The following is a 27,177-nucleotide window of genomic DNA, read 5'->3' as shown; positions in this document are numbered from 1 at the left end:
AATGCCTTGATTGCATCTGCAGCATTTTTCTTATTCCGTCTGACAGCTAATTCCAGTGCTGTTTCTCCATTCTGTCAAATACAAACAATATCCAAGTATGATTAACATCTTCTAATATTAACACATCAAAATACATGATAATAAAATTAGATGTATAATACACCAGTTTATACTTATATGTTTTTGTCACCTGCTGGAGTATTGACTGTAGATCAAACAAAATAAATAGAATTTTGTATAAACTAGCAGAGTTATAGACAGGAGTTTTGGAAGAAGTAGCTGTGTTGGCGTGACATCATTCTGGTACGTGGCCGTGGCATGTACTGTCTGTGAAAATTTCTGAATAAAATTACCGATGGTTTGAGAGAGTAGCCTCTACAAATCACACTGAGCGGCAGACTGATAGTGACGTATCTATTACATTTTTAAATTAATTAAACTGTTTCTCATTACCAATGCAATGCCAAAGATATAGCAGCATGTGTGCAAGTGTAGTGTACAGTACCTACTACATGAATAGTCAGTGTACGCGTAGATGTGTACCTTAGCATGCGTAGATGCAATAAAAATAATAAAAAATAATTACAAATAAATAACAAATTAATAAATAAATAATTTGCATATAATTAATTTATATCATAAATTATTCTTAAATAATAAACAAACGACTTGCATACAATTAGTTATATAAATATATTATTAATAAATAATATGAAATAAATAAAATATAAATAATTTACAAACAATTAATTTCCATAAATAATTAATTGTTAGCCTCAAACTTACAGACCAGAGAGCACGAGAACTCTAGTCTGTACCAAAACTGTACTGAAACGATTTCGGAAATAGCCTTCTAAGCCAATCAGCGTCTTAGAACAGGAATGTCGGTTGTAAATTCTGATTGGTTTAGCAATAATTGGTTATACTAAGTGAACCAATGCTGATTGCACGCGTGTGAAATACTCATGGGCGGCTAAGTGCACACAAGAGCTGTGATGAAGACTCTGGTGCACACACACACCTTAGTTTTAGTTTTAGTTTCAGTTCTTCAATCTTTTCAAGTTTGTGGTGAGAGGACATGCACAGCAGCATCACTAGACCATCACCTTTGACAACTGGTCAAGTGGTAGTTTCACTAGTTGAGCAGTTAGAGTAGCTAGCGGTCTGCCAAAGAATCAAAGAGTCCTGGTTTCAAGATATCACCGCAAACACTGCAGACGTCTCTTCTTCGTTTGTGAGATCTCATGGCATTTACAAATAATACGTTGATCTAGCTAAAACAATCCTATGCTGTTACACCACCATTTAGCATCACTTTTCATAAGTACTTCCCAAATCATTTTAGTAGCGTTGTGGTACAGACTAGAGTTCGCACGCTCTCTGGTCTGTAAGTTGGAGGCTAATTAATTGTATGCAAATTATTTATTTATTATTTATTAATAATTTGTTGATATAAATTAATCTATATTGGAAGCGTAAATGCAGGTGTAGTGTATGGTACCTACTACATGTGTAGCCAGTATTGGAGGTGTAGCGGTCAGCTGTGAACACGTAGACATATGTGGAAGGCATAGAGGGCCGCTACACCTTACCATGCCTGGCTAGAACACTGACTAGTAGCTAAAGCAGTGCTAACACCATGCACACCAAATTCACAATACAATGATCTAATATATAAAGCTCAAATTGTCTGTGTGTGTGTGGGTGTTCGCGTTTGGTGGCCACGTCTTTTGTCCGTTCGCAACCGAAATCGGCACGCACACTCGGCACGCACAAGGGAAGGTTTGCGTAAAAATATGCACAAGGTCCCCTCTCAAGGGGTCGACCCAAGCATAAAATTTCTCGATGATGCAAACACTACACATTCCAGTTCATTCCAACACACGCCCACACCAGTCCTGTGTAGACTGTATGCAACGTCATCCTTCCCAAAGCTTCAAGCAATCGAATATCTCTTGCCGACGAAACTTACTCTTCTAGCGCTTTCGTTTCTTTCCAAATTCCGATCGCATTTGCACCGAATCCAACCTACACGTTCTCTGCAGCAAGCGCTACACGGGGAGTGTGTCGATTTCGATCGAAACAAGCGCGAAAAGCAAGATTCGAATTCATTCAGCATATCCGGGACCTCGCAACAAAGATTGCACGTGACCTGCCCACTGCGTCCCTCTTCCGCTAAAAAATTTCTCTGCCTCTAAAGGACGGGTCATGCATTTGCTAATCAACTAAATGCACCGTTTGTAACGTGTCTAGAAACCTACCGTTTAATTAATTAACTACATACTACGCGAATACGTGTAGCTGCAGACAATTGCGTCCTAGAGCGAAGTTCTTTGCTTCTCTTAGAGAATCATTATTCAAAGCAATTTGTTAATAACATCAGAAAATACAACTCTGCATTCCAGATGACAAGCTCTGGATGTACAGAAAGAGTCTGTCTACCAGGATTTATGCCCACCTTTAAAGTTCAGGGCCAGGTCTATCACAGAATTGGTGCCATGCAACATCAGTCAGGAGAAAACCCAGAGTTTCTGCAAATCTATTTTATGGCTGATAAACAAGAACAAGCTGAGACACGATGCAGAGCTGTGCCTGGTGTGAAGATTGACATTATTTGTCTCTTCGGGAGATGCTCCACAACGTAAACAACTATGTGGCGAGCTTCAAGACTGCCCTAGACAAGATGGACCTACCAGAGCACCGCATAGTTATTCGACCAGACAAAGCTCCAACCATGGAACATCCAAGACGATTTAACGCTCCACTGACAGATGAAGTTGCTGTTCTCATCGTTGGCCAACAATTCAACAACAGTGACATTGTTCTGCAAAAACGCAACGACCAGCTTCAACGAGTCGCCGAAACCCACAGATCCTACGATGCGCTTCAGTACCCGCTACTCTTCTGTCGCGGCGAAGATGGATATAATTTCGAACTGCGTCAAGTTGACCCAAGAACAGATTTGCCTACCAACAAGAAAGTATCCGCTATGGACTTCTACGCCTACACAATCATGGTGAGGACCAACAATTTTAACCACCTACTTAGAACCAAAAACCTCTTCCATCACTTTTTAGTTGATATGTACGCTAAGATTGAGATTGATACGTACGCCACAATCAGAGCAAATTGCGAGTCGACAGCTACATCCACCTAAAAGATGCTCTCGCCCAGAATAGCCAAGATTGCATGTGACGTATCTTTGCACTGCAGTATCTTGCCCGTACGAAGGACGGACCATGGATCCTAGATACAAATATTATCATTCACATTCACATCAACATGTCTTACTTTGTCTTTTATGTTGCTATCACATCCATTCTCTAACAGAATACGAACAACTTTGGATTGATTGTTGAGAGCAGCAAAATGCAATGCTGTCCATCCAGCCTACAATAACAAAAAATTATAATAAGAAAGCAATCAGACAGACAGACAGACACAAACAGACAAACAGACAGACAGTATAGAATATTTTAGGTTAACCAGAACTTATTTGTTTTTAGCATAACGTCTTGTATAAGAAATAAATGTATTGACAGACATACAGACAAACAGAAAGACATAAATACAGACAAACAGACAAAGACAGAAAGACAGACGGACAGACACACTGACAGACAGATAGACATACTGACAGACAAACGGACAGACAAACAAACACACAGACACACTGATAGACAGACCAACAAATACACTGAGAGATAAACAGACACACTGACAGACAAACAGACAGACAGACAAACAGACAGACAGACACATTGACAGACAGACACAGTGACAGACAGACAGAAAGATAGACAAACTGACAGACAAACAGACAGACAGACAGACAAACAGACAGACACACTGACAGACAGACGGACAAACACACTGAGAGATAGACAGACTCACTGACAGACAAACAGACAGACACACACTGACAGACAGACACACTGACAGACAGATAGACACACTAACAGACAAACTGACAGACAAACAGACAGACAGACAAACAAACAGGCAGACACACTGACAGACAGACGGACAAACACACTGACAGATAGACGGACTCACTGACAGACAAACAGACAGACAGACACACTGACAGACAGACACACTGACAGACAGATAGACACACTAACAGACAAACTGACAGACAAACAGACAGACAGACAAACAAACAGACAAACTGAAAGAGAGACAAGCAGACAGACAGACAGAGAGACAGATAGACAGATAGACAGACAGACAGAGAGACAGAAAAATAGACACACTACCAGACAGACAGACACACTGACAGACTCACGGACAGACAGACTGACAGACAAACAGACAGACAGACAAACAAACAGACAGACAGACAGTCAGACTCACTGACAGATAGACGGACAGACACACTGACAGACAGATAGACACACTGACAGACAAACGGACAGACAAACAAACAGACAGACACACTGATAGACAGATAAACACACTAACAGACAAACTAACAGACAAACAGACAGACAGACAGACAAACAGACAGACACACTGACAGACAGACGGACAAACACACTGAGAGATAGACAGACTCACTGACAGACAAACAGACAGACACACACTGACAGACAGACACACTGACAGACAGATAGACACACTAACAGACAAACTGACAGACAAACAGACAGACAGACAAACAAACAGGCAGACACACTGACAGACAGACGGACAAACACACTGACAGATAGACGGACTCACTGACAGACAAACAGACAGACAGACACACTGACAGACAGACACACTGACGGATCCGATGCTAGACTGACTCGAGTTGTTACTGCTTGTCTGTACACAAAACATTATAAAAAAGAATTACAAAAAGACAAAACATAAAATACAAATGACACTGTGTGTGTGTGTGTGTGTGTGTGTGTGTGTGTGTGTGTGTGTGTGTGTGTGTGTGTGTGTGTGTGTGCGTGTGCATGCGCGCGCGCACGCGACTACTCTTTGCCATACTCAAGACGTTTTGGACAGCGCTGCTCAACTATGTCTGGATAAAAGAGTCTACACTCAATATAATGCACGAAGTAAGAGCATTATGGCATGGGACACGGGAGTCAATTACTTAATTAAATAATTAAGTTTACAGTCTTCTGTCTAGCTAAATCACACGTGTTTGCGTGCATACGGGACTACTTAGGATTTGTTTTTGGGTACTTTCTGTTAGTAAGAAGCATGCAAAAGACACTAGAGTGTTGAAGCACTAACCTTTCCATGATCAACAGATGCAACTTGGTCATCGTCTGAGTCCATTGATAACGGTACTGCTGCTTTTCCACGAATTCGAGTAGATTCACGAAGTGACCTATCAATACTGTGATCTGTTGGGTATATAATTCTTTGTAGGACTGGTGCAACAACAACAGCAACAAGAGAAAGCAAAACCACAAACAGCAAACTCGAATCTGAAATAAATGGGAGCAACATAAACTAATCAAAACTCAAAAATTGTATTGCAAGTTCCTTACAAGGGAAATTATATCAATCTCCACACTTAAACTCTTATTGCTTTCAGTTTTTATTTAATTAAATACATTAAATAAGATCTCGTTTGATCATGTCGTGAACTGATGACATCTATAGAAATCTTGAAGTCTTTCACAATGTATAGTAATGCATCTTAGAGACTACGCAGATATGATTTCCTGTTTGATATCATACAAACAAAACCAGCCTCTAAACTATTCTTCTTGCTTTCTGTATTCTCTTCCACTGGAATCTACTACTACACTATCTTCTCAATTGAGGTTGTCAGCATTGTAGTCACATCAGAAATCTTTTAAAATGTTTGATATAAATGAGAGTAAAAGGCCTCATACTTCACAGAACGGCATAAACTGTCTGGCTGTTTCTGTAGTTGCTGTTTAACTGGTTAATATTCTCAACTCCAGCAAGACATGCCTTGATGAACTAAAGTGAAAGTGAGGTAGTGTACGTGTAGCAGTACAGCAGCAGTAGTGACTGCATGTAGACTGTGATCCAGCCAGGTTCATGTTGTACTCCAAATAATGTTCTGTAAGATCGCATCAACATGTCTAGATGAGCTTCCACATACATGTAATATTCTATATCCTTGTATCACGTTCTCTTGCACTTTTAATTGTACACTCAATAGAGCTCCCTCCATGCAATAATATGGTTGAAAGTTGAGTAGAAGATAGATCAGTTGATGCAAGTCAATGCAGACTAGTGGATAGAGGAATTGTGAGGCCATCAGATGAAACTATTCATGGAAACTCCAATAAATGGGTCAGCAGCATGTGACAAAGTGAGGTAGACAGAGTAACACGGTAAACAATGTGTAGATGACCATGAGTGTAGATGGGCCTGTATTTGTGCTGCGTGGAAACTTCTCTTATAAGTAAATGTGTGATAGCTGCCTAATCTGAAGAAACAGCTTCGACTAGATTTGTGTCTCGTTCCATACATGTAAGTACCAGTAGAGAAGTTGATATGTTGATAAGGATATCACGTCAACGTTTCGGGACTAAACAAATACATAAGCTTGGGTTGTGAGCCTTGTTGTGGAGTTGGGTATTATACGGGACATGTGGTTTGCCAGTAGTTGATTGACTGAGTTGTTTGAGTTAACAAGCCTATTGAGTTGTCACAGATTGGCGCTGCGAACAGATGACACACGAAGATAAAACTCCACTAGGCTACAAGGCTTTTACAGGCTACAGAAGTCCATTGGATTATTCAGGGACCAAGACGGTAAAGATTTCCTACGTAGATTTGACAGCTGGTGGACAAACTCTTTCCAATTCTTTGGAGATTTAGCGAAGACTGACCACCGCATTACAGAAGAAGTAGAACGGAAGTTATTCATCAAATGCATAGACGAAGATTTACGTCTGTGGCTTGAGAACTCCGTCTTACCGAAACAGATTAAAGATATGAGGTTACCTGAGCTTCTTGAGCACACAGGCAGTTTATTTAGAAAGAAATACAATTTTTCAATCGTGGAGCGGGTACGTCTTCACAGACGTCTTCAACAGACTGGTGAGACTGTTCATTTATATTTAGATGCATTGAAACAACTAGCTGCAAATTGTTGTTTTGCTCCGGCGGAATATCATAGTAGACTTAGAGATATTTTTGTTGCTGGTTTGCGCAACGATGAAATGTTGCAGAAGATCTATGAAAGGGATAATCTTTTGACGACACCTCTAGAACAGGTACTGGATTTCGCTAGAACGTTGGAGAGTGCCATGGATAGTGTTGCAGCAACACGAGATACGTCTACGTCAGTGAATTTGGAGACCATCCAAAAAAATCAGGAAAACAAGGCATCAACCAAGGCAAGCAAAGGAAGATCGAATTTATGTTAGAGATACTTATGAGAATGATAAGCAACGACGTGTGGGTGCATGCTACATTTGTGGAAACAGAAAGCATTACCAACTGGTGTGTCCTTTGAGAAAACACCGAGATTTATTATTTTGTGCAAATTGTAAAACAGTGGTCATGTGGAACGTGCTTGCAGATTTAAAACTCCAGATCGGTGAGTAGTTGGAAACAGGCAAGAACAAAAAGCAAGTCATATTGCTTCGGCCAAGCTGTGTAATGATAGTGCTTCAGTTTCAAGCACTACTGATCCAAGTATAGAGTCAATCTGCAAGGACGTTTGCAAGATAGATGAAGTTTGGTCGGAAAACAATAAAATATTGATGCATGTGTCAAGATGGTAAAACAATTCAATTTGGCTTAGACACGAGAGCAGACGTATCTTTACTAAATGCTCAGTCTTGGGAATGTCTTGGGAGTCCTAGATTGTCGGCTTCTCAAGGAAGACTTCGAAATGCATGGGGAAAAGTAATAACATTTAAAGAAATTTGTGCCAAACAGTGCAATTTCGAAACTCGTTAGCTGATATTCAACTTTATGTCAAGGAAGGAGTGGGAACCAATCTACTTGGGATGGATTGGATAAGGAAAGTTGGACTTGCAATAACATGTATTGAATTTCTTAAAAGCTTGGGAGGCCCAGTTGTGTTACCGGTGGAAGTAATAGCACCAATCGCTTTGAATGGGTTGTTGTATGAATTTTCTGACATACTTCAGGAAGAGTTGGGACGTTGCAGTGAGAAGGCAAGCATCCAAGTTCGTCCGGACGCAGATCTCAAAATCATTCCGTTTAGAAGACCTCTTAAGCATCTGAGAAAACAAATAGAGCTAGAATTAGACAGACTGGTTGAAAGAGAGGTTTTGGAGCCAGTGAATAATTCATTATGCGCTTTTCCAACTGTCAATATTGTGAAGCAATCAGGATCTGTACGAGTATGTGGAGACTTTAAGGATATCAACAAATTTATGGTGGTAGACCAGCACCCGATTCCACACCTGTCTGATCTTTTCACTGTTCTCGTGGGAAGGCAAAAATTCTCTAAGATAGATTTGTCAGATGCGTATAATCAATTGGAACTGGATTCGGAAAGTCAGAAATATTTGGTGATATATCCGCACAAAGGCTTGTTCAAATTTCGTCGATTACCATTTGGAGTGAGCTCTGCACCTGATATATTTCAAAGAGTAAGGAATAAGATGTTAAATAAAATCAAGAAAACCACTAATTTCTTTGATTACTTTTTGGTGACAGGGTCCGATGATGAAGAACATTTAAAAAGCTTGTCTGAAGTGTTGAAGCGTATCAGCGATCATGGCCTTCGCTTGAAGGAAGATAAAAGTTCATTCTTTCAGTCATCGGTACAATATCTTGGTCATATCATCGACAAGCATGGTATTCAGCCTTCGAAAGAGAAGATAAAAGCCATTCAAGACATGCCGATTCCTACAAATCAAGCTGATTACGTTCATTTCTAGGAATGGTTACCTATTTTTCTCAATTTTTCCTAGGCTATGTGATCATACAGTTCCAATCAATTATCTGTTGAGAAAAGATGTGCCTTGGGTCTGGTCCAGTGAAGTAGCAGGCTCTTTTGACAAAATTCGGAAGAAGGTTACCTCACTACCAGTTCTACCAATGTACAATCAGAATCAACAGTTGCTCCTAGCATGTGATGCTAGTGAAAAAGACTAGGAGCTTGTATATCTCCGCATAACGCCTAGGGACAAAGAGCAAGTAATCGAGTATGATTCCAAGTCTTTAACAAACGCTGAAGTAAACTATTCTCAGATAGAGAAGGAACCTTTGTCAATTACTAACGGAATTCAAAAATTTCGACATTATCTTCTGTAACGTCATTTTACCTTAAGAACAGATCACAGACAACTGGTCACAATTTTTGACGTTACTAGGATATCAGTTCTACTAGAACCAGCAGTCGTTTGACTAGGTAGGCTCTTCAGCTATCGCAGTACAAGTAGGATATCAAATATCGAAGTTCATCCAGTCTTGGAAACGCTAATGCCTTGTCACGTCTTCCTATAGGACATGATAAAACTTTCAATCAATTTAGACAACAAGACGAAGAAGCTGAGCAGTGGCCAGCCTAGAGACCCAAAATGTTAGAAATGGACGCATTGTCTACAAGCAACTTCAGAAATACGTTAGGAAAGATGCCGTCTTACAAGAAATCATTCGATACATTTAGGAAGGATGGCCAGCAAAATTATCGAATGCAAGCGTCAAACAGTATTCTTCTTGCAAACATCAACTTTCAGTTATTGATGGATGCCTTTTGAAGCATGGAGACAAAACAACGCGCGTAGTCGTACCATCTGCCATTAGGCAATTGCTTCTGCTACAGTTGCATAGAGCTCATGTGGGCTCTGCTCGGATGACGAAACTGGCTTGCCGATATATCTGGTAGCCAAGTATCGACCGTGATAATGATAAAATGGTACGCAATTGCGATGCGTGTGCCTTACACAGAAATAGCCTTACAACAGTTCCTCTTCATCCGTGGGAATTTCCAGACAGACCTTGGCAACGTTTACACCTTGATTTTGCGGGGTTGTTCAAGAATTTTATGTGGCTCATAGTTGTCGATGCCCATTCAAAATCGCCAGAGGTTTTTAAATATCACGTTAGATCAAGCGGAACAAAGCAAGTAATATCGTCATTAAAACACCTAATTGCGAGTTTTGGAATTCCAAAGCAAATCGTCACCGACAATGGCCCTCAGTTTGTGGCGAAAGAGTTTAAGGATTTTTGTAATCAGCAAGGAATCTTTCACAGTTTAACACCTCGTTACCACCCTAAAAGTAATGGACAAGCAGAAAGATTCATTCAGTCGTTTAGGAGAGCAGTCCGAAAAGGATTAGAAACACCAGGAGCGAGACTGCAAGACGTTGTTACTGACTTTCTCGTGGTAACCAGGAGTACAGAACATAACACTACTGGGGACTCTCCATCCAAACTTCTATTGGGTAGAGAACTTCGATGTTCTCTCGATTTGCTAGTGCCAGAATTACCTGCCCATCAAGATCAGACTAAGCAGTTACTGAAACGCAAAGTTTAAGAGTGTCAAGAGAGACAAAAGAAAAGACATGATCGTACGTCTCATGAAAGGAAACCCTTTCAATTTGGAAAAGCTGTTTTTGATAGAAAGCCAGAAAGTAAAGGAAAAGGTTTTTGGAAACTAACAACAATTTTCAAACTTCTAGGACAAAGATACTACATGGTCAGGTTTCTCACAGACACTACTAGAAAAGTACACATGAACCATTTGTCAAGCAGAAAATTATCTCCGAAAACCTGTCATTCCTCGCCAGCTGATAACGCGATTGCGACCGCTTCAGATTCGGATGACGATTCCATCGAGGCAAAGAAGTTACCTAGACGTAGCCAGAGAAGAACTAAAGGACAACCACCCGAACGTTTAGGAGAGTGGTATAGAGCTTTACAAATAAGACTGTTTGAGTAGTTTAATTTGTTTGTGGGGATGTTGTGGAGTTGGGTATTATACGGGACATGTGGTTTTGCCGGTAGTTGATTGACTGAGTTGTTTAAGTTAACAAGATTATTGAGTTGTCACAAGCGTAAGTAGAACCTTCCCATTCATAAAGCAGCCTACATGCCTGTAATATGTTTAGTGTTAGTAAGTTACAAACACGACTACTCAGCAAGCTGTACTAATAATTGTTTCTATTTTACTGACATTCTAAAGGCGATGACAATGGTGATGCTGTCTTGACCTAAATATAAAACACAATTAATTAATAAAATTACAAACATACACACACAATAATACAAGCGCGTGCGCGCGCGCACACACACACACACACACACACACACACACGTCAGTAGCGGAGATAGCTCCCACTGCCTCTAGAGACAAGATCTCCATGCACTACATGGAGGTTTAGGGCTAGCACTACAATAAACCTGGAGCTTGGCTGGAGTCATCTGAGTGCACTGACAATAACCTAGCTCTGTGACTTGAAACAAAGGCCCACAAGTACCCATCTGCAGCGTAATTTTACTGCAAAGCCAGCGTTCATGTGTACCCCAGTCAATGACCGGGTACTCATTCATACTCGTGAGTACAGAGAAGCAACTGTGTGGAAGTTCATTGCATAAGAAAATTATGCCATAGCTCGCCATGACAGTGACTTCAATGCGCAATCCTGCAAGGTCCTGAATGTTTTCATTCTCCAACAGCGCGCGCACACACACACACACACACACACACACTCACACACCCACACACACACACACACACACACACACACACACACACACACACACACACACACACACACACAAAGAGACACAAAGAGACACACAGACACAGAGACACACAGACAAAGACAGACACAGACACAGACACAGACACAGACACAGACACAGACACAGACACAGACACAGACACAGACACAGACACAGACACAGACACAGACACACACACACACACACACACACACACACACACACACACACACACAAACACACACACACACACACACACACACACACACACACAAACACACAGACACAGACACAGACACACACACACACACACACACACACACACACACACACACACACACACACACACACACACACACACACACACACACACACACAAACATACAGAGGCACAGACACATGAGCTTCCACCTCATCAACTTTGTTGTCCCTCACTGCTAACGTTAGTCTCCTATCCATGTGTGGTGTGTCTCACTCATCCTAACATCCCATCAACACATCAATCACAACAAATCTTTACAATTTCACTCACAAACGAGAAATCACTCAGCACGACGCTCTCACACAACAAACTTACACTTCATCACCATAACTATTACATTACTACTCAATTTAACTTACTAACAAATGCTCTAGACAACGCGATGGCAATCTGAAGTAATCGGGACGCCAAATTCCAACGTGTTATTGTGTGCGCACGCGGCTAGAGTCCCGGATCTGATTCTGTCATTTCCTAATTTCTGTCACTCGTTCTCTGCCAAATAGCTGCAGCTAGACCTAGCTGCTACGCTAGCGTCATAGTCCTACTGGATAGCAACTAGGTAGAGCGGGTCACGTCAGCATCCGCCGTAACGTTGCTGCTGTAGAACTTGAAAACTTATCTCACCTATTCTCGGTCACAGAGTATCATATCTCGGTCAGTGCTTGCCATCTCGTTTCTACAACTCCGTTTGAGACGCAAGTCATCTCTGTCGATAGGCTCATTATATGACTTCCTTTCGCCAAATTGTTGGTTTTGTCTTGTCAACCTCTACTCTCGCAGACAACGAAGAAGACGGATGAGTCACGCGACATAATCTCTGTCACCTGATCTCGAGTGAATTTCTCTCTTCAGATGCAGATCTGAGGCGTTCTTTTTGGCTAATGTTATAGTCATCACCGCTGGCTATTAGACCTACGGGGTGATGCTATTGTTCATCGTACTGTTGCTACGGCAGAACGTGAAATGTGAGAGACAATACATGCACATCCGGGATCATATCTCGGTCAGTCGCTTTCATGGCGTTTCTACAAGAGGAATTGAGACGTTAGTCATGTCTGTTGAAAGTTTCGCTTTGCATGTTTATGCCACTGAATAGCCGGTTTTGTCTCTTCAATTTTTACTGTTGCAGGGCGGTGAGAAAGGTGATCGACCTACGGGACATAATCTCGGTCACGCGATTTTGAGAAAGACGGGTTCCTGAGTAGATTGTATTGTGTGATTTTTAGTCTACTGTTGTTCTAGAGCTATATTGTCACGAATGTGTCTGTCTAACTTACTATTTCTAACACTTCAAACATGCAACATGATGACTCTGAATTTTCACATTTTGTTGTCAGTCAACCAGAGAGTATTCCTACCTGTCTCTACATTCTTGACTGGCAGATATAATGATTCTTTATCTTGGATGGGATGATTGATGATTTTATCAAGTAGAATTGCACACAAACTGCTTTTTACATTTATCCTTAGGAGAGTTATGCTGAGGAGTGTTGTATAGCTCACCAGCCGTAATACTACTCCGCTGTAGTCTAGGCTAAGTATATCGCATATACCGACTCAGTGGACCGGTTATAACAGAATCTATTCTGCTACAGTGAACCACACGTACTCTACTGCACAAGTGCCTCAACGCTAGTTATCGCTAGACTAATATAACACGTACACAAACCGCAGTCACACCTAAAGCGCATGCTCGCTATACCACACTCTCCCTTCCTTAGTCTGGTGCTGTCCTTATCTATTGTTCACGATATCTTGCTGGTGGTTGTCTGTTTTGTCTCTTTGGATATCGTCTGGGAGTCTCAATCTCCTGGTCTTCTGGAGGTGATAACATTTTCTTGGAGATCAAGGTAGACTCCTCATCTTGGTCCTTGTGTTTAGTAGATTGAACTACTTGTCCTGTCTCTTTTACAGGAATGACTGGTACTGGTATCTCTTCCACCTCTATCTCTGGTACACTTACATCAGCTGTTTCTGGTACACTCCGTTGATCTCTCCAACGCATTTGGTCTATATGCACGTACCTGGAATGTTCTTCCACATTCACTAAATAGCTGGTTGGTCCTAGCTGTTGTTCAACGGTTCCCACCAACCACCTACCACGACTACCTTGACGTGGATTCCACACACTGACTTTACAACCAGGATCCAGTTGTCTTGATCGTTTGGTAGCTTCCTCGAACTTGATTCTCTGTTCATCTCTGTCAATGTCACTTACCTCTGGGCGCAACAAAGATAACTTGGTTCTTGGTATTCGTTTGATCAACAGTTCGGCAGGAGTTTTGCCTGTTGCAGTATGTGGAGTCGTACGATAGTGTAGAAGGAACGAAGACACTTGATGACTTATCGATCTTCCCGCTGGTCGAACCTTCAAGCTCTTTTTCAACTCTTGTACCATTCGCTCTACCTGTCCATTAGATGCAGGATGGTAGGGTGGAGTCAGTTGATGCTTGATTCCATTGGCCTCCATAAACTCCTTGAAGTCTTGTGCCCTAAACTGAGGACCGTTGTCGGTTACAAGTCGCTGCGGCAATCAATGACAAGAAAAGCTTCTTCGTATAGCTTCAATTGTCTGCCCTGTAGTAGCATGTATTCCCAGTTCGTGGACTTCCGGCCATTTAGAGAAGGCATCTACAATAAGTAAATACTGCTTCCCCGCAAACTCTGCAAAATCTGCATGGACACGTTCCCATGGTGATGTTGGGTAGATCCATGGATGTGAGGGTTTAGTAGTACTTGGTCTACTCTTCTGGTTTTGACACTGTTCACATGATCTTGCCAAATCTTCTATATCCCTGTCCAGGTTTGGCCACCACACGTAACTTCTGGCTAAGGCCTTCATTTTGCTGGTCCCCAGATGACCCTCATGTATCTGCGCCAATACGGTCTTTCTCAATTCCTCTGGGATGATGACTCTGCTGCCCCACAATAAGCAGCCTCCTTCGATCGATAACTCATTAGCACGTTTAGCAAATGGTTGTAAGGATTGGTCCACATCTCTGGTAGTCCATCCGTATCGAGTATATTGATATGCTCTCCTTGTCACCACATTCAATTGGGTTGCCTTTGCAATCTCTTTGGCAGTCATGGGCAATGGTTCACAATAATCCACTCCAAAGATTTGTTCATTTGGATCAATCACTTCTACTGGTATAGGAAGTCGAGACAATACATCAGCTTCCTTGTTATCCTGCCCTGCCCTGTATTCTAGCTCATAGCTGTATGCACTTAATATGAGTGCCCAGCGCTGCAGTCGTGCAGCTGCTAGCGTAGGAACTCCTTCCTTAGCTCCTAGAATCCTCAGTAGCGGTCGATGATCGGTTAATAGCGTAAACTACCTTCCCATCAGGTATTTATGGAAGTGTCTTACTCCATAAATCAAGGCTAGGGCCTTTTTCTCTAAATGAGCATAATTCTTCTCAGCTGGAGCTAGTGTTCGTGATGCAAATGCGACTGGGCGTTCAGTGCCATCTTCCATGACATGACTTAGACACGCTCCTACTCCATATGGTGAAGCATCACAACTTAACTTGATGAGCTTACCCAAATCATAATGTACTAGTAAGTCCGATTTCACTAGTATTTGTTTTGCCTGCCGGAATGCCTTTCTCTGTTGATCCAACCACTTCCAACGTTGCTGATTCTTCAGTAAGATATACAGTGGTTGTAATGTCGATGACAAATTAGGTAAGAACTTCCCATAATAATTTAGAAGTCCCAAGAAAGCCTTCAATTCAGTCACGTTACTAGGGTCAGGTGCATTTTGAATCGCTTCCATCTTACTCCGAGATGGGGATATGCCTTCTGCACTCACCACGTGCCCCAAATATTCTACCTTCGACTTGCCAAATTCACATTTTTCCATTTTTAGCTTAATTCCGGCTTGGTTCAGTCTTTCCAAGACCTTGAATAACCTGTGGTTATGCTGTTCATCACTGTTGCCCACTATTAGAATATCATCTAGGTGGCAGATGACTCCGTCCAGTCCTGATAAAACGTTATCTATAGCTCGTTGCCATATACTGGGTGCTGAGCTTACGCCAAATGGCATCCTTGTGTACGTAAACATGCCCTTGTGTGTATTAATGGTTAGGTATTGCTGACTTCTGGGGTCTACTAACATCTGTTGATACGCTTGCTTGAGATCCAAACGAGAAAATTTCTTCCCTCCTGCTAAGGTCGAAAACAAGTCATCTGGATTCGGCATCGGATATTGATCCAAATCAATATAGAAGTTGATGGTGACCTTGTAGTCACCACATATTCTAACATTTCCATCCCCCTTTCGAACTACCACGATGGGTGCTGCCCATTCACTCTTCTCTACTGGTTTCAGAATACCTTCCTTCCGCATCCGTTCGAGTTCAGCATCGACCTTACCATGCAAGGCATATGGAATCGGTCTGGGTCGATGAAACTTTGGTTTGGCATCTGTATTCAACATGATGTTGGCCTGATATCCAACCAATTTACCTACCCCAGTGCCAAACAACTGTGGAAAGGTTTCCAATGGGTCTATTGTCTGAACTTTCTGTACAGTGAAGATTGAATCCCAATCTAGTTTAAAATGTTTCAAACAGTCTCTTCCTAGGTTTGCGGGCTTGTTCTTCACTTTTGCCACATAAAACTTTACATTTACTTGCTGTCCCTTTTATCTTACAGGAACTTCCGCTTCTCCTTGCACATTCAAGAGCTGTCCATTGTACGCGTGCAATCTGGTGGTACTTGGGCGCAACGGTATATGTTTCAAGTACTTCTGATATGTACTAGTATAGTGGGGATAACCGTAACTGTTGCTCCGGTATCGATTTCTAATTCTATCTGTCTTCCAGCAACGTCCATTTCCACTGTGACACCTCTCTTGTTTGAGATACTATAAACAACACTAAGCGATTCCTCATCTACATGATGGGTAGTTCGGGACTTCCCCTTTCCACGTGTTGCGTCTTTGGAATCTCTACTCTGCATTCTCTTCCGGCATACTCGACTAATATGCCCCTGTCCCTTGCAAAAATGGCACGTTTGTGTCTTAAATCTACAATTCTGTGGCGTATGCCCTTTCGTTCCGCATCGGTGACATGCTTGTTCGCCACCACTTCCGTGTTTCGTGGTTTTCGTATTGACACCTGTTGTGTCTTCCGAACAATGTACACAGTCTCAGACTTCAGAGTGGGCGGACCTTGTGGTGCACACCCACGAAGAACCCTTGTCTCTTGTCTCGCTGCTTCGAATGCCTGAGATATTTGCAGAGCCCTCTCTAACGTAAGGTCTGCCTCTGCCAACACTTTCCTTTGTAGTGCTTCACTATTCAACCCACATACGAGTTGGTCGCGTAGCGCGGTTTGTAAATACTCCCCAAACTCGCAGTCCTTCGCTAACCGACGCAGCTCCGACAAATACACAGCGATTGACTCACCTTCTCGCTGTTGTCTTTTGAAGAACTTGAATCGCTCCGCTATGACGACTACTTTGGGCTGGTAGTGCCTCTTTAGCACGTCAATCAGCGCCTCCAACTCGAGATCTTGCGGCAGTCGCGGTCTTACTAGGTTCTTCAATAGGGTGTAGGTCGTCCCTCCGATGCTCGTCAAGAACACGGCCTTCTGTTTGTCTCCATCTTCGATCGAGTTAGCTGTACAATACAAGAAGAACCTCTCTTTATAGTCCTCTACGGTGTCAATTCCTGGGCTAAACTCCGCCAAACGTCCATGATAACTTGCAGCTGCCATACGATCGTGTGTTTACTCTGATAGTTCGAACTCCTATCGTTCAATGACAATCTCTTGTCGCAACTGTATCGGTGCTCCTCAGTGTCGTACCGATCTTCTTATGGCTACGTACTCTTCGCCACTCTCCGAGTATATCCTCGTCGCCAATTGTTGTATAGCTCACCAGCCGTAATACTACTCCGCTGTAGTCTAGGCTAAGTATATCGCGTATACCGACTCAGTGGACCGGTTATACCAGAATCTATTCTGCTACAGTGAACGACACGTACTCTACTGCGCAAGTGCACTCAACGCTAGTTATCGCTAGACTAATATAACACGTACGCAAACCGCAGTCACACCTAAAGCGCATGCTCGCTATACCACATACAGTAGAGCCTCGCTAATCCGAACCTCGTTAATCCGAACCCTCGCTAATCCGAATGTCCCTAACTGCTTTTTGAGTTGCTTTTGCTTGTTGTTGGGTTACCTACTTAGTTAGTTACGTTGCAAGAATTCTTGTCCCTGCGTAGGCATGTAATTGTTGACATATGTATGCGCAAACGGTCTGGATTGTCAAGGCTATGTCTGGGTCTCCAAGGCTTCGTATTTTGATAATCCGAACAAATTCAGTAATCCGAACAGGTAAGAACGGAGTCTGGTACAGAGCTATTCGGATTAGCGAGGCTCTACTGTACTGTGAACGAGATTATGTCCCGTAGGTCGATCACCTTTCTCACCGCCCTGCAACAGAGAAACTTAAGAGACAAAACTGGCTATTCAGTGGTATAAACATACAAAGCTAACCTTTCAACAGACATGACTAACGTCTCAATTCGTCTTGCAGAAACGCGATGAAAGCGACTGACCGAGATATGATTCCGAATGTCCAAATATTGTCTCTCACATTTCACGTTCTGCCGTAGCAACAGTACGATGAGCACTAACATCACCCGGACGTCTAGTAGCCAGCGGTGATGACTATAACATTAGCCAAAAAGAACGCCTCAGATCTGCGTCTGAGGAGAGAAAATCACTCGAGATCAGGTGACAGATTATGTCCGGTCAGTCATCCGTCTTCTTCGTTGTCTGCGAGAGTAGAGGTTGACAAGACAAAACCAACAATTTGGCGAAAGGAAGTCATATAATGAGCCTATCGACAGAGATGACTTGCGTCTCAAACGGAGTTGTAGAAACGAGATGGCAAGCACTGAACGAGATATGATACTCTGTGACCGAGAATTGGTGCGATCAGTTTTCAAGTTCTACAGCAGCAACGTTACGATGGATGCTGACGTGACCCGCTGTATATAGTTGCTATCCAGTAGGACTACAACGCTAGTGTAGCAGCTAGGTCTGGCTGCAAATATTTGGAATAGAACGAGTGACAGAGATTAGCAAATGACAGAGATGAGATCCGGGACTCTAGTGAGGAAGACGTCATGTGACTTGCATCAATAGCAAATAGTGCCAATAGATAACAATATTAATTATGCTCAGGTAGTTTACTAAAGTGACTATATCTACTACTGTGGTAAGTAGTAAGTGCAATGTGGAATGTACGTATAATCAAAACATATTATAATGTCACGTGACTAGGTCATACACATCAAACCTACAAATACTGAATAACAATGTCAAAGTTCAAACAGTAAAACACGCTAGTTCTTTAATGTCTCAGCAATGAGATAACAAAATACAATGTGATCCTTCAAAGCTAAAGATATTGCTATTGCTAAGTGAATACCTTGTAACAACATATAAATGGTGTCAAGTAACAAACACATGCTTCAATCAAATGTCAACTTCACCAAATGGACTAAACGAGAGTGACATCAGCCATTCCATCCATCTTGCCCTTTACCATTCGTTTAGGAGGACATGCTTTATACTCGTCTGTATCACGAATACGACTAATAATATGACGGGCTTCTGTTGCTGTTGGTCGTGTGGCAGGATCATCTCTCATCAAGTGCTTACATAAGGAACGAACATTTAGCTGACGGATGAGTAAGACTTGATCCATCCTTTGTTCACGATCTGGAGGAACAGCAGTGAAGAGCTCACATATGGTCACTCCCATACTGTACACGTCGGTTTTGTAGCTTTTTGGTGAAGTAGGAACATCAAATCTCTCAGGAGGTGTGTATTGTGGACTGAGCAGACCAACTGAAAGTGAAGCATCTTGAAAACGAGCAGCTCCTAGATCACCTAGTTTGGCTCTCATCGTTGCTGTAATCAGGATGTTCCTTGGACAGATGTCACCGTGCAGAATTTCCTTAGGTTGCTATAGCAACACAAACAGTAATGAAAATAATCAATTTACCATAAATGTTATCTATGGATTGATATACTTGTCTAAAAATTTACTTATTTGTGCGTGATTTCCATAATTGAAATCTCTAGTGTATATACATTTTGTCTTATTGATTATATCTCATGGTGTCATTACCAACTGGTCAACCCCTCAATTTATAGTCTCGGTGTTAGTCTTGTAACCTTACCTTCCTCCTTCTTTGTTTAGTTACCCGACAGTTTGTCCTCCCCTTTTTGTTTGTCAATAAATTAGTCTTCATAAAGTAAAACTATTATAGTCAAAACTGCGTTGTTAAATCGTCTGTCTGCCTGCCTGCCTGCCTGCCTGTCTGTCTGTCTGTCTGTCTGTCTGTCTGTATTAGCTACTGTAGCAATCAAACACCAAATGAGTCGTCAAGTATTTGAGTGAATAAGATGATAGAAGATCAATACTGTTCTTACCCTCGAGTGAATGTAATCCAATCCACACAAAGAATCATGTGTCATGTCAACTTTTTCTAGTAAAGTAAGACGTGCAACATCTCCTTGACATGCATCAATCACACCAGACATGGAGCCGCTATGTAATTCCATGATAATCCATGCCTTCTTCTCTTCTAACTCCAGAGTGACACCACAAACAGCAGCAATGTTTGGATGATGTATCTTCCATGCTACAGATGCTTCTTGTTGAACAAGATGAATGTTGCGTTGAACAGCAGCCAAATGATCATACAACAGTTTGACAGCAACAGGACAGTCACGCCAATATCCAATACAAACAACTAAATCACAATACAGTTTCTCAAATTAACTCCTTCTCATAAGCAATTCTATCCAGGCCAGTGTTTCTGTATAAGTACTATTTGAAAGTGTCAGGCATTTGCAGTTTAAGATATTCTTACTGGTGCAACATGCCCCACTTTCATTGATAAGCCAGCACAAGCTAACCTTTCCCAGTTGTGTCATGTCATTTCGATAAATGCCAGCCTAAAAATGAGCATGCTCATTTGCCTAAAATATAGAAATTGTGGGAGGCAAAAAGCACAACGCAGCGGCACTGTCTTTGAAAATCTTGAGACCCTAGCTCTTTAATCGACTGTCATAACGACACGAAACAAAATCAGTTTAAATAATTAAAGTCATTGCATCACTAATTTCTGTGAATGTAAACAAAAGTAAGATACATCTCAGTTAGGGAGCACAATACGTACACCACCAAATAAATAAAAAAAAGGGATTGTATAAACGAGTCCTTGTTCGTTCTCTGGTGTGAGACGACTCACTATACATGCATTTGTTTGTGTGAACAAGGTATTAGCTTACAAATATCTAAGAATAAAGTGAGATGTAATATTGGGTTTTAATTAACAACAAGGAGTTGGTCAACATGAAGCTAATTAGAATAAATAAAGAGACAACCTTGTGATCAAACGGCATATCTCACCTCCATATGCTCCACGTCCTAGTTCTGTGCCAGTCAATTGAATGTCATGAGAAGGAATATTGGAAACTTCATTTTCTTGCTTGTATCGTACCATTGCTGCATCAGCACCTGCAAGCAGCTCAACAAAGTTGGCATTTTCTCTTTGCACTTGATTTAGTTGCTGCTGAAGATTGTTCTTCTCTCGTTCTAATCGTTGTTGCTGCTCTTGTTTGTCTCTCCTCTCTCTATCAGCTGCATGCTCTCTCTGTACTTGCTTGTCCGTCAATGCCCGTTGTAGAGCTACATTGCGGTTTCTCAGTTCAACAATTTGCTGACCTTGTTCATGTAATCGTTGTTGTAACTCTTCCTTCTCTCTTCTCTCTTCACCAAGTGCAGTTTCTCTCTGCAGTCTCTCCTCTCTCAATGCCGTCTGTAGGTCTGCATTTTGTTTTCTCATTTCAGCAATTTCTCTATCTTTTGCTGAAACTTCATTTCTCAGTTGTTCTATTTGTTGTATCAGCTGCTCTACTAACTGTTCATCTCCTTTTCCAGCCACTTCTCTTGGAGGTTGTCGTGTAGGTGTAGTGGTCTATGTAAACAAAAGAAATTCTTACTATTGAGGTCTACAGCAAACAATGTTCTAGGCAGTTACACTGTAGAAAATCTCACAAAACAACACACCCACGCAATAATCCAAGAATCACTACCAAACATCAATACAAAAGTAATCAACTGACCCTCATTGTTTGTGTCACTGGTGTAGAGAGATGAACATTTGATGCTGTTGCTGTTGAGCTTGTACGACCTAAAAACACAAACCAAAATGTAAAATTAATTAAATTTTATTTTGTTAATTAAATTTTATTTTGTTAATTAAATTCTGTTCATTACTAAAACTTATCAAATGTGATAATAATATAGTAAATACAAACTTAACATTTTACCATGAAAAACCTGTCACGGATATTAAATAACATGACTACACAAAGTACACATTGACACACACACACACACACACACACACACACACACACACACACACACACACACACACACACACTGATAAGTGTTACTTATGCCCTTCCCTCAGGTGTCATCCATGTGGAACATGACAACGATGACAGCTCCCATTGGCCTCCAGAGACAAGGCTTCCATGCATTACGTAAAGTCTCTGAAAGAGCTTTGACAATCCGTATGGAACTTGGGCAGAGTGTCCATGGACACTGGTTATGGCACAACTCTGGAGCTGGACATAAAGACCCTCACGCATACATCTGATGCTAAATGTTGTTTTGCCAGACAAGTTCTTGTCCACCTCCCGTCAAAGACCAGGTATTCATTTATACTCCTGAGATGAAAGAAAATTGTGTAAGTTTCTTGTCCAAAGCAAAAAAATTATGCCATATCTCATTATCACTGTGCCTTTAACTTGCAGTCGTGATAAGTCTCAGATGAACTCACTCTCTAGTATGACTCTCTAACAAACTACTGGTATCTCCCTCTCCCTCTCCATCTCTCTCTCTCTGTGTCCCTTCCCAACCTCGTCCTCCCTCCCTCCTTCCCTGCCTCCCTCCCTCCCTCCCTCCCTCCCTCCCTCTCTCTCTCTCTCTCTCACACACACACACACACACACACACACACACACACACACACACACACACACACAAACAAACAGATATATGGATATGACCTTCAGTATTGTACTAAAGATAGTATCCCCAGTCTATTCATAGGTGGAGCCTCCAGCGCTACTCAGAGTTTTAGGCTGCGCTAATGTACCCCTGGGTGCTTGGCCAAAGCATCCAAGGGCACCGACTTTGGTGCAGCATCAGGACTAAACCTCAAGCCCACACATAGTACGTACTCATACTTCTGAGTCGAGAGAGGAAATACGTATCAGTTCCTTGCATAAAGAAATTACGGCTGTGCCTTCCAGTACTTAAGCTCATGACTCAAAGGTCCCGAATGTTGGCATTCTCTAAATGTACTCTCTTACAAATTGAGATACAGACCATACACAAATACACAAACACACACACACACACACACACACACACACACACACACACACACTCACACACACACACACACACACACACACACACACACACACACACACACACACACATGCACCCAATTAACTCTGAAATGTATAACTTGATCGAAACAACAATTCAGAAATAATATTTTAAAAATTACTTTATTTCATTATGATTATCAAAACTTAATAATTATTCATAATTAGTGACATGAGTATAGAGTGGAATATAAAGAAAACATTTTGGTCAGACGTAGTGCTCTATCAAAATAGGTTAACCTTACATTTAAAATTTTGGGCATTCATTCTTATTTGATTTCACAATCTTTTCTTGTAATCATCAGCATCAACATTTACTAGTTTCATTTCTTTATTTTTGCATCATATGCACTACTGTATATATTTCCGATCAAAATATAAACATAAAAGTTGGGTTTTTGCATTGTTCTTGATCATGATGACGCCAGGTGGTTGCCATGGTGATTACAATTCATTGTAACTAAATTTTATTAAACTTTAGTTAAAGCAACGTCTGTAAAGTAAATAACATAAACTGATCAATAGATGAGAAAGCTAATCAAGAGAATGTTGTTCAACCAACAATTTAGTTACCAATACGTGGCCCTCCCTCCGTTTATCCATTCGACTGCAGCTCATGCAATAAATAGTGTTTGGGGTAATAAATATGATATTTGCTATAAAACGTTATTTTGAATTCACACATCTAAAGATCATCAACTCTAGATCTTGCATGCTTCCATCAGTTGTCTGGACTTTTGGGTTGCTCATTGATTCCCTACCAAAACCATCCATGCAATAAATATTACTATGCCTTGAACAGTCATGTAGGTATGTCCAATCAAAGAAAAATTGTGGTGGGTCATGAACTGCAGTTGGTTGGTCAATGACCAATGACAAACCGTTATATTCCACTTTCTGAGTCATAGTTGCTGATCATCAATGCAAAGTGAAATGTTGTTACTATAGCTACACCATGCAATGGCCAGACAAAGTGTAGAGCTGAATACTCAAACTAGAATCGAAGACACGAGAGAATACACAGATTTCTCGTATGGTACATGTGTTTAGATCTCTATTACAGTCTATCATCTCAACGTTTACTGTAATCATTGTCTACATACAACACATTAGATGTATTCAGGTAATTATACAGTTGTATACAAACATTTGCATACGTCAATCAAATTTATATCTGCTTGCCAAAATCAGATAATTAGCTATCAATTTCAAATAATTGCATGAGTGAGGAAGACTATACTAATGTACTAGGATTTGGTGCTGCGCATGCTGCTGAAACAAGTTGCTTAGACCAGTAGCCTCGGTATTCCAGACTGCTTTCTGCACGTGACGGGAAGATATTCACTTTCATTAACCAGCAAAATGCCTGCATGACAAGCTCTAAGGAGCACACTGTAAACTCTATATCATTGTTTACATTATGACTTACTGCTGTTAGGTACAACTGATGCTGAAGATGCCGTTGGGGAACTCACCTGCACAAACAGTATAACATTAAAATAAATATACATACAGGTAAACATATCAACACACACACACACCCACCCACACACACACACACACACACACACACACACACACACACACACACACACACACACACACACACACACATACACACACACACACACACACACACACACACACACACACACACACACACACACACACACATCCTAAATGTAAGGAACTGCCTCTCAGAGGTCACACCCCAAGCTGCTAAGCTGGCCTGCGCTAATCAGGGATCTCTGGGTCTGTGCTAGCAAACTCCTGGAGACAGACAATGCACTGGCAGGAGTACAGACTTGTGAGCCACCTGCAGTGTAAGCACACAAAGTCTCACCAGGACCCCAGTGGCTGATGTCACGACACAGCCGATGGCCTCTTACGACCCCAGTCAGTGACCAGGTACCACATTTATATTCCTGAATCGAGAAAAGCAAATGTGTGTTAGTTTCTTGCCTAAGGAAATTAAGCCATAGCTCGCAATAACTGTGACTTGAACTTGCAACCCTTAAAGGGCCCGGATGTCAACACCCCATAAGATGACTCTCAAACCATCTGAGTTATCGCACAATACACACACACACACACACACACACACACACACACACACACACACACACACACACACACACACACACACACACACACACACAAACACACACACACACACACACACACACACACACACACACACACACACACACACACACACACAAATGGACAAATGTCAAGCTCTCCACGTCATTCGTGAATAACGTCAACCTTAAGGTCAGTTGCGGAGATAGCTCCCCCTGCCTCTAGAAACAAGGCCTCCATGCACTACGTATAGGCTTAAGGCCAGCGCTACAATCCACCTTGAACTTGGCCAGACTCATCCAGGGGCACTGACTATGGCGCAGCTTTGGGACTGGACACCAACGCCCACAAGTACCCATCTGCTGCATGATGTAGCTGCCAAGCCAGCAGTCATGTCCACCTCAGTCAATGTCCAGGTACTCATTTATATACTCCTGAGTCGAGAGAAGCAATTGTGTGTAAGTTTCTTGCTTAAGAAAATTATGCCATAACTCGCCATGACTGTGAATTGAACCTGCAACCCTGCAAGGTCCCGGATGTTTTCATTCTCCAAATACACTCTCTAACCAATTCAGCGACAGCACACACACACACACACACACACACACACACACACACACACACACACAAAAATGGACAAATGGATATGCCCTTCATTACAGTAGTGAAGACAGCATCCCAGTCTATTTCTAGGTGGGGCCTCTAGTGCTTCTCAGAGTTCGGAATGTGCCGATGTACCTGTAGATGGTTGACCGGAGCATCCAAAGGCACTGACTTTGGTGCAGCCTCAGGACTAAACCTCATGCCCACATGTACACATCTGCTGCGTGTCGTTCTGCCAAACCAGCAATCTTGCCCAGTCTCAGTCAATGATCAAGTACTCGTTCATACTCCTGAGTTGAGAAAGGAAATTGTGTGTGAGTTCCTTGCCTAAGAAAGTACCCCTGTGCCCTTCCTGTACTTGAACTCATGACCAAAGGTCCCAGGTGTTTCTTCTCTCACACACCACAAACCCACACTCACACACAGACACACACACAGAAACACAGACACACACACACACACACACACACACACACACACACACACACACACATACACACACACACACACACACACACACACACACACAGACAGACAGACAAAGACACACACACACAGACACACAGACACAGACACAGACACAGACACACAGACACAGACACACACAGACACACACACACACACACACACACACACACACACACACACACAGACAAAGACACACACACAGACACACAGACACACAGACACAGACACACACACACACACACACACACACACACACACACACACACACAAAGAGAGACAGACAGACAGACAGACAGACAGACAGACAGACAGACAGACAGACAAACAGACACACACACACACACACACACACACACACACACAAAGAGAGACAGACAGACAGACAGACAGACAGACAGACAGACAGACAGACAGACAAACAGACACACACACACACACACACACACACACACACACACACACACACACAGAGTTTACAGTGAAGGTCTTGATTGCATCTGCAGCATCTGTCTTATTGCATTCTTCAGCCACTTGAAGAGCAGTTCTTCCTCCCTGTCAAACACACACAATTTACAAGTATTGATAATGTATAACATCTTCTAATATTAACATATCAAAATA

General features: G+C 41.9%; 5 protein-coding genes across 5 annotated transcripts; 3 read left to right on the top strand and 2 right to left on the bottom strand.

The window, feature by feature from the left end:
- The first annotated feature begins 2,407 nt into the window (after window positions 1-2,407).
- Window positions 2,408-3,180, top strand: LOC134176228 (uncharacterized). The gene has a single exon (XM_062642911.1). It carries the CDS (start codon window positions 2,630-2,632, stop codon window positions 3,155-3,157), a length of 528 nt encoding a protein of 175 aa, XP_062498895.1. The 5' UTR covers window positions 2,408-2,629; the 3' UTR covers window positions 3,158-3,180.
- A 3,149-nt stretch (window positions 3,181-6,329) lies between these two features.
- LOC134176266 (uncharacterized protein K02A2.6-like) lies at window positions 6,330-8,846 on the top strand. The gene is made up of 5 exons (XM_062642942.1): window positions 6,330-6,353; window positions 6,401-6,453; window positions 6,728-7,350; window positions 7,736-7,839; window positions 7,917-8,846. Exons 1-5 carry the CDS (start codon window positions 6,330-6,332, stop codon window positions 8,844-8,846), a joined length of 1,734 nt encoding a protein of 577 aa, XP_062498926.1.
- A 977-nt stretch (window positions 8,847-9,823) lies between these two features.
- On the top strand, window positions 9,824-10,447 carry LOC134198384 (uncharacterized protein K02A2.6-like). The gene has a single exon (XM_062667764.1). The coding sequence runs from the start codon at window positions 9,824-9,826 to the stop codon at window positions 10,445-10,447; it is 624 nt and encodes a 207-aa protein (XP_062523748.1).
- A 3,190-nt stretch (window positions 10,448-13,637) lies between these two features.
- LOC134198383 (uncharacterized protein K02A2.6-like) lies at window positions 13,638-14,403 on the bottom strand. The gene has a single exon (XM_062667763.1). The coding sequence runs from the start codon at window positions 14,367-14,369 to the stop codon at window positions 13,638-13,640; it is 732 nt and encodes a 243-aa protein (XP_062523747.1). The 5' UTR covers window positions 14,370-14,403.
- Window positions 14,404-19,169: 4,766 nt separating this feature from the next.
- On the bottom strand, window positions 19,170-27,101 carry LOC134198162 (probable serine/threonine-protein kinase DDB_G0281745). The gene is made up of 6 exons (XM_062667497.1): window positions 27,034-27,101; window positions 24,833-24,878; window positions 22,063-22,130; window positions 21,347-21,914; window positions 20,362-20,684; window positions 19,170-19,891 (listed from the first exon to the last, which is right to left on the bottom strand). The coding sequence occupies exons 3-6, from the start codon at window positions 22,066-22,068 to the stop codon at window positions 19,424-19,426; spliced, it is 1,365 nt and encodes a 454-aa protein (XP_062523481.1). The 5' UTR covers window positions 22,069-22,130; window positions 24,833-24,878; window positions 27,034-27,101; the 3' UTR covers window positions 19,170-19,423.
- Between the last annotated feature and the right edge of the window lie 76 nt (window positions 27,102-27,177).

The sequence above is a fragment of the Corticium candelabrum genome, chromosome 2, assembly GCF_963422355.1.
Source record: "Corticium candelabrum chromosome 2, ooCorCand1.1, whole genome shotgun sequence".
NCBI lineage: Eukaryota > Metazoa > Porifera > Homoscleromorpha > Homosclerophorida > Plakinidae > Corticium > Corticium candelabrum.
Note: the sequence above shows the minus strand (reverse complement) of the source record. Positions and strands in the feature narration are given on the sequence as shown.

What these genes read in the sequence shown, in the direction of transcription:
- LOC134176228 (XM_062642911.1), top strand. Translation starts at nt 2,630, where the DNA reads ATGCTCCACAACGTAAACAACTATGTGGCGAGCTTCAAGACTGCCCTA.
- LOC134176266 (XM_062642942.1), top strand. Translation starts at nt 6,330, where the DNA reads ATGACCATGAGTGTAGATGGGCCT. An exon ending in CCATGAGTGTAGATGGGCCT is followed by an intron (nt 6,354 to 6,400) that starts GTATTTGTGCTG and finishes AATGTGTGATAG; the next exon opens with CTGCCTAATCTGAAGAAACA. An exon ending in CAAAGGAAGATCGAATTTAT is followed by an intron (nt 7,351 to 7,735) that starts GTTAGAGATACT and finishes AATTTGGCTTAG; the next exon opens with ACACGAGAGCAGACGTATCT.
- LOC134198384 (XM_062667764.1), top strand. Translation starts at nt 9,824, where the DNA reads ATGGTACGCAATTGCGATGCGTGTGCCTTACACAGAAATAGCCTTACA.
- LOC134198383 (XM_062667763.1), bottom strand. Translation starts at nt 14,369, where the DNA reads ATGGAGGCCAATGGAATCAAGCATCAACTGACTCCACCCTACCATCCT.
- LOC134198162 (XM_062667497.1), bottom strand. An exon ending in AGGACGTGGAGCATATGGAG is followed by an intron (nt 20,685 to 21,346) that starts GTGAGATATGCC and finishes ATTGTGATTTAG; the next exon opens with TTGTTTGTATTGGATATTGG. An exon ending in TGGATTACATTCACTCGAGG is followed by an intron (nt 19,892 to 20,361) that starts GTAAGAACAGTA and finishes GTGTTGCTATAG; the next exon opens with CAACCTAAGGAAATTCTGCA.